This window comes from Octopus bimaculoides, chromosome 10 (genome assembly GCF_001194135.2).
Source record: "Octopus bimaculoides isolate UCB-OBI-ISO-001 chromosome 10, ASM119413v2, whole genome shotgun sequence".
NCBI classification, from domain to species: Eukaryota; Metazoa; Mollusca; class Cephalopoda; order Octopoda; family Octopodidae; genus Octopus; species Octopus bimaculoides.
The window spans coordinates 33,849,469-33,857,271 of NC_068990.1; the positions used below are offsets into that span (position 1 = coordinate 33,849,469).

The 7,803-nt window shown below is 36.2% G+C and overlaps 1 protein-coding gene across 1 annotated transcript in view; it reads right to left on the bottom strand.

The window, feature by feature from the left end:
* LOC106877315 (cytosolic carboxypeptidase 6-like) overlaps window positions 1-7,803 on the bottom strand; it is a 511,794-nt gene that overhangs the window by 183,017 nt on the left and 320,974 nt on the right. The window contains exon 5 of the mRNA XM_052971128.1: window positions 3,765-3,981. Within this exon, the coding sequence (XP_052827088.1) occupies window positions 3,765-3,981 (217 nt within the window). The remainder of the gene's footprint in view (window positions 1-3,764; window positions 3,982-7,803) is intronic.

A 7,803-nucleotide genomic window follows, 5' to 3' on the forward strand; every position in this document is an offset into this window, starting at 1 on the left:
TTGGGAGGCATCGACTTGCCTCTCCAGGTGCCGAGTTGCAAGCCGACTGATTTTTCCTGGTTAATTTTCGCCCCTGCTACCGTCTCGTATCTTTTGGTGGCGTCCTTTAAGTGAGGTAGACGCCCTTCGTCTGACACGATGATGGTGACGTCATCTGCGTATGCCGTCACGTTCCTTCCGTTACAAAGATCATGCGGGTCCGCCCCCACGTCCCTCAACTTCCGCAGTAATGGCTCGAGCGCCAACACGTACAGAATCGGGGACAGGGGGCAGCCCTGACGAACCGAACGCGTAATCGCGAAGGGGTTCGAAAGGAACCCATTCACCCGGACTGTTGATTTGATGTTGCCGTACATGGCTTTGTTCCAGGAAGCTTGGTTGACTGGGGTATTACCCAAAAGCAAAGAAATATATACTATGTGTATCACGTGACAAAATGGCGCCCACCACGTGATCACAAATGTCAAACTCACGTTAAGAACTAAAACACGTGAGATACGAGACAGCAAGGTATGGAAGGAGTAGAGGGAAGAAAAACTAAGAAGAAATGATGATAAGGTAAGTGCGTAGACCTGGAATCGAACAATATTATGCTGCTTTGTAAAAGAGTAGAAGAGAAAATCGTGAAAAAATGATGGGAGCAATCATGTAAAAGTAATTAAGGGTACGTAAAATATACAATAACTAAAAATGACAAAAATGAAGGAAGGTAGAATTATGGTGGACTTATAAAGCGTCTCCAAGTATGAAGTTAATATTATCTCGAACCACGTGTAATCAAGACCTACGTATTAGCAAGACTAATTACTGCTGAGGGTTTATAACAATAAGTATAAAAGACTAAGGTTAGTGTATATCTATTAGCAGAGTATTAAACACAAGGCTATTGCAACTCACTACCTGAACTTATACCCTATTACGAGGTCGTAACTAAGCAGATATTAGAATAGATTTGTGTGAACAATTATCTAAACTTATATAAAAAGTTGAGTTTATGTCTGCATTTAATTTTTCGTTCATCTTGGGAGTTTATTAATTTTTTATTATTAGTGAATAGTATCTACTTAAACTCGTTAGTGCATAAGGAATAGAATTTACTGCCTGTTCAGTAAGATTTAGCCTTACAAACTATTTCCCATTTTAGATTGTATTTTATTCCTTTCGATTTAAGGTCCTATATGTATTTGCTAAGGCCAGTGGAATTAATTAAGTTGCTATTCTTAAAAGAGTGCATATGTTGGGCCATTCGGGATTTGATTTTATTAGAGGTTGAGCCGATGTAAATCGTGTTTAAAATAATCATTAGGAGTAACTACACATTGATATACCGCATTCTCTAAATTATCTCGGAATTTTTAGATTTTTAAACTTTTCTTGATTGTGCCTGATCTCCTTCTTCGTGCAAGTTGCACCATGGTGGTTCTTCTCAAAATTAATATTAATCTGCATGCACCTTAGGTATCATGGTTTGCCAGGTGTACTGATATTCTGTAACTTGTTTATATTTATATGCTAGAGGTATTTTTTAATCCACATTATTAACTGGTTGTTATATTATTGCTGTTATTTTCCATTCAGAACCTGTTTGAACATTTTAATAAACCGTTTTTCTTTTATCTTTCTTCCAACCTCACTTGTGTCATGTAGTTTGAGGAAAGGAAAAATGATGATTGTTTCCTGATTTGGACCAAATCCCTAGAAAATCTGGAAGAATGTTTTTGGCCATTTTGGAAACATCTTGTACACCTGTGTGCAGCTGATACACCTCTCTCCATATAATTTTTGCAACTTTGTGTTGGCCTCTGAGCAAGTATTGCCATGATAACTTTCTCTGTCATGGTCAATGTGATGATCATACGCTATACACCTTCCTTCAAGCACTGTTGCAAATTGCAGAAGTGAGCTAGAATGTTAAAACTTAGTACATATGCACAGCAGTGTTCAAAGTTAATCTGTACCAAACAGCTTCACTTTGTATGCTTCAGCTTCGTTACTATGACAACAGTCCGGATACTTATTGATCAGACCTTGTGTATATGTGTGTGTTTGTGTCTTCTTAACTTGTGTAACTGTTGTAAACTCTTGTGTCCATCTTACAAGCATGTAATCTTCTAATATTTCATGAATGAATGTCTGGTCATAGCAAAAAAAATATCTAACAGGGAAACATGAGGGTGGGTGACAAGGAGAGCATCCAGCTATGAGAAAATCTACCTCATGGAATTCTGTACATCTCATTCACCCATGAGAAAAATTAACATTAAAACAATGCTGAAAATGATAATAATAATAATAATAATAATAATAATAATATATAGTAAAGATTATTTGCCAACATAATGTGGGAGTCCTGCTTAGGATGATTGTTACAGTTATTTAGCCCCAGGAAACATCGTATCCAGCTGGGGCTAAATAGCAGAGTCAATCATCCTAACCAGGACTCCTACATTATGTTGGCAAATAATCTTTACTCTAGAGTAATGTTACTGAATGTCTCTCATTCGGAGATTTAGAAATAATATATTTCTGTTTATTTATATATATATATAGGCATGTGTCTATCAATTCATCTATCTTATATCATCATCATCATCATCATCGTTTAACGTCCGCTTTCCATGCTAGCATGGGTTGGACGATTTGACTGAGGACTGGTGAAACCGGATGGCAACACCAGGCTCCAGTCTGATTTGGCAGAGTTTCTACAGCTGGATGCCCTTCCTAACACCAACCACTCAGAGAGTGTAGTGGGTGCTTTTACGTGTCCCCCGCACGAAAACGGCCACGCTCGAAATGGTGTCTTTTATGTGCCACCCGCACAAGCCAGTCCAGGGGCACTGGCAACGATCTCGCTCGAAAATCCTACAGGAGCCAGTCAGGCGGTACTGGCAACGGCCACGCTTATATATATATATATATATATATACACACACATACAAGCATACAAGGTGGGTTGCTTAAAATTTCCTGGTTTTTGGGGCAAAAGAAAATAGAGGAGAATCAGTTAATTAGGATTTCATTCAACATATTCCCCTCTCAGATTCACACTTATTGCAGTGGTCCTTCAGTTTTTCAAAGCCTTGTAAAAGAAGGTCAGGCCTTTTTGCGATACCCTTAAAGCCAGGATCTCTTCAGCATCCCCTCACACACAGAGACATACCCTACCCCCACACAGGTATTTCGCTGAGAGGAGAGATCTCCAGTATATAGTGCATTGCCAGGTACCTTAGTAAATTGAAGGCTGTAGAATTAGATGTTGGAGACCCCCTTTGGTCATGACTGACAATGGGATTGCCCCTAGAAAGTTACCGTCCCAGGCACAAGTCAGGGCAAGGTTGTTTATGGACGACCAGCAGTCGCCCATGCATACCAGCCTCCCCTCTCCACGCCACAAGTATTATCTAAAGGAAAGGCAAAGGGGCCGATACAGCTTGGTACCTGTGATGCCACAACTCATTTCTACAGCTGAGTGAACTGGAGCAACATGAAATAAAGTGTCTTGCTCAAGAACACAGCATGCAGCTGGTCTGGGATTCGAACTCACAACCTCACAATCATAACCTTGACGCTCTAACCACTGAGCCACTTTAAATATATAACAAAGATGTACACCTTAAAAATATAACAAAATACCTTCCACAATCTGAATTGAAGGCCTTAGAGCTGCAGTTTCAGCGCCACATTCTCCCCTAATCCTGATATTACCACAGAGAAATAGTACTAGCAATAGTAGTAGTAGAAGTTATAGTTGTAATTGTACATACCACAGTAAGACAGAGCAGCTCTCTAGTGAAAAGGTGAGGATGTTTCTTCTCAACTGAATCCAAGTAATTCTGAAGTTTGGTATAAGTGTAAGGAAAGCAATAGGAGAACTGATAAACGTCATCTTCTTTGTCAAAACAAAACAAAAAAGACATCACATAATTCTTCCTATGGTCAGGACAACGGTAATAGTAGACATTCTTTGCTGGAATACGAACCCTGAAATATATTGAAAGAAAACAAGCTACAGATAGTGTACGATAACATGTGGAGGGCAATAAAGTAGTTGTTAGAATAGATTCCTTGTATTTCACCAGAAACCAAAAGAAAAAAAAGTCTGAAATTCTTGTCTGATATCTGATTCTCCGAAAAATATAATTTAATGGCAAACTAGTGTTATACGAACCTAAAATGACGAACATATAAATTCCAACAATTTAATTTCAAATTGTAGAACACATTAAAGAATAGAAAATTAAGGTCAGGATTTTTTAACATTCAATACAAATGCAATAATATGAAGTAGAAAAACACAGCGTGAGAGTCGTCATCATCATCGTCATCGTCGTTATCATCATCATCATCGTTTGCCATCCGTTTTCCATGCTGGCATGGGTTGGATGGTTTTACGTGGAGCTGGGGAGCTGTCCAGACACCAGTTGTCTGTTGTGGTATGTTTTCTACGGCTGGATGGCCTTTCTAACACCAACAACCTCACAGCCTTTTCTGGGTGCTTTTTACATGCCACTGGCATGGGTGTGTCTGTGCAGTACTGGCACAGGTGCATTTTATGTGGCACCTGCAAAGGACAAGCTGGTATGTATGGAAGACAACGATTTTAATAATAATGGTAATGATGATGATGATGACGATAATAATAATGATAATAATAATAATAATAGTAGTCCTTTCTACTAAAGGCACAAGGCCTGAAATTTGCGGGAGGAGACTAGTCAATTACATTGACCCCAGTGTTTCACTGGTACTTAACTTATTGACCCTGAAAGAGTGGAATTTGAACTCAGAATGTAGCAGTGGTTGAAACACCACTTAGCATTTTGTCCAGCATGCTAACAATTCTGCCAGCTCACTGCCTGAATAATAATGACAATAATAATAATAACAATAACGATAACAATAATAATAATAATGATTACAGCAACAACAACAACAATAATAATAATAAAAGACCCCTCTCTCTCTTGCTTCTCTTTTTCTCCCTCTCCCTTTCACTTCCTCACTGATCACTGCTGATGTATGTGTGTATATATATATATATATATATATATATATATATATATATATATATATATATATATATATACATATACTGTTTTTAAATTTCCCAACTGATAGCATAACAATCCTCTCCAGCTCAGCAACACACTTCCCCAACTTTACTCTTTGCTGCTGATGAGTTCACTCAATCCACCCAGTCCACTGCTTTTCCCTACATATTATCACACAGTGAAACACATGCTCTCCCACCATCTTTTTCTCTCCCTCTCTCTTCCTCCAGTTTTTCTTCTCATTCTTTGTTCTCTTTTGTTCTATTCTCTCCCTACATGTCTGTGTCCCTTAGTTACCTTGGCATGAGACACTTATCCCTTTACCACTATCATTATTACAATTGTAAAATCAAAATACAAACATTGTGCCATCAGTGACTAAACTGGCAATCCCACAGAGCTTGTTCTTTGAGGAGGGTGATTTTCTTGCTACTGAGTCACCCTACAGGAGAAAAAGACAAGACTTGTCTCAGGGCAGATGAACTCTGAGGAGTCAATGGCCATCCAAATAGTATCTCTATTAGTACTGCTGATGAAGTCATTACTGCTTAGTAATAATAATAATGTTGAATATCCTCCTTGTCTTCCCCACAAAAAACTGGTAAAGAATATTTTCCTGGGGAAGAAGGTCTCTTTAGCCTTGACTGGCAACTCCTTAAAGATGGCAGCTTGATAAAAATACTGGTGGTTGTGAAACCTCATCAGCACTATCTGCTTTATGAGTGTAATGTCAAATAAAAATCATCACAAATGCCTTCAGGATATCCAAACCATGAGTGATGGTCTCCTGCATGGGAAGTTCTCCACTGTGCAGCAGGGTGGACCTGGTCATTATTCAAATACTGCTACAAAGATTAGGAGAAAATGGACTCAAAATGACAATAAAACTGTAATGGAATACTATTACAGAAGCATTTTACCTGGCATACTCTTTTACTCTTTTACTTGTTTCAGTCATTTGACTATGGCCATGCTGGAGCACAGCCTTTAGTCGAGCAAATCGACCCCAGGACTTATTTTTTGTAAGCCTAGTACTTATTCTATCTGTCTCTTTTGCATTTATTTATATGCCTGTATGTTCTGAGTTCAAATCTCAGAATTGACAGAAAAACAAAAAAGTAGTATGTTGAGTCGTATGTTTCTTGACAATAACAACTCTTTGAAAGATGTGAGATTTTGTTTGCTAAAGTCATAAATTAATTGATTTTGTACCTTGAACCATAATATAGTGATTCTATATGAATAGTCCAGTTGGAGTTCCTGCTTAGAATCATAAAGAAGGTATAAACATGTCGAAAAGTTAATTCCGCCATCAAATTAAGACATATCAAAGTGTATCTCTTTCAAAAAAATAAAAGGTAAAGATACTATTGTACAGCTTTAAGGCCAACTGTGAGTAGTAACTAATTATTTCACCTGAAATTATTCCCTCAACTAATCATATATCTTTCAGCTACAGAAATCTCATCTTTTTGATAATGACCACAAATTAAATCCCAGCTAATGAAAGAAGAGAGTGTGGTACAAAATGAATACTTAAGAAAAGTATTGACAATCAGTAATTAACGACTCAATTATTTCTAATGTTGGAAAGAAACCTGAAATTAAGGGAAAACAAAAGAAAGAAGAAAATGCTAAAAATATATATCAAAATCAAATAGTTTTAAACTGCTACAATTAGTTGCTATATAGTAAAAACAAATCTGTTACTTGAATGAATTTTTAAAAAAATACCTCGGGCTATGAAATTACAAGTTTCAAAAAATGGGAAATATTTCAGTTATTTCATGATTAACCTGTCAGAAGTAGCCACATCAAAGTCTCACATTCCCTGAACAAATGATTAGTTTTGTAAAGTGAATGTTTCGAGGACAAGGTAGATTATAGTGTATGTGCATTTGTGCGACTGCATTTCAGGATTGATGACGATGAAAAACAACAACACACACACATACCCTCATATATATATATATATATATTAGCATATATATTTATACATATATATATTAACATATATATTTATACATATATATATTAACATATATATATATATATATATATATATATATATATATATATATACACATAAGAGATTGAGTAGGAGAGGCTATAATATGAAAGTGAATTAAAGGAAATGACTATGGAAAGTTATGTGCAAATGGTTGAAGGATTAATTAAAGAAGACAAGAAGGCAAGAGAATCATTATAGTGATAGAAGCAAATAAAAATAAGAGCAATGACCGTTGGGTGAGGGCAGAAGGGGGTTAAGAGACCAAAGTATGAGGTAGTTTGATACAAATTAAAAAAAAAAAAATGGTTAGGTTCTGCAGAAGAATTCTCAACAATAGAAATGGAGTTAATTTTGAGTATGATCTTTTAAAACCAGTAAAAGTAGAAAAAAAAAAAAAGATTAATAGCAACAAGGATAAGTAGGAGTAGATTATAATTAAATGTTATAGATAAGAATGAAAAAAACTTGATGACATCATGGCACCATTCGCACAAAATAGAAGAATTACTTAGTTTCACAACAACATCTTGCATCATTTTGTCTTCTAAGTAACACCTGATATCTAATTCTTAGCTTCTTTATTAATTTACTTTACGTCATTCATTTCATTCATATTCTATCTGCAATGCATTAGTCTGTTTTCATTTGGCTAATACGCATACAGGTATGTATACAGAATATCCATATTTATTTATTTATTTATATATATATATATATATATATATATATATATATATATAT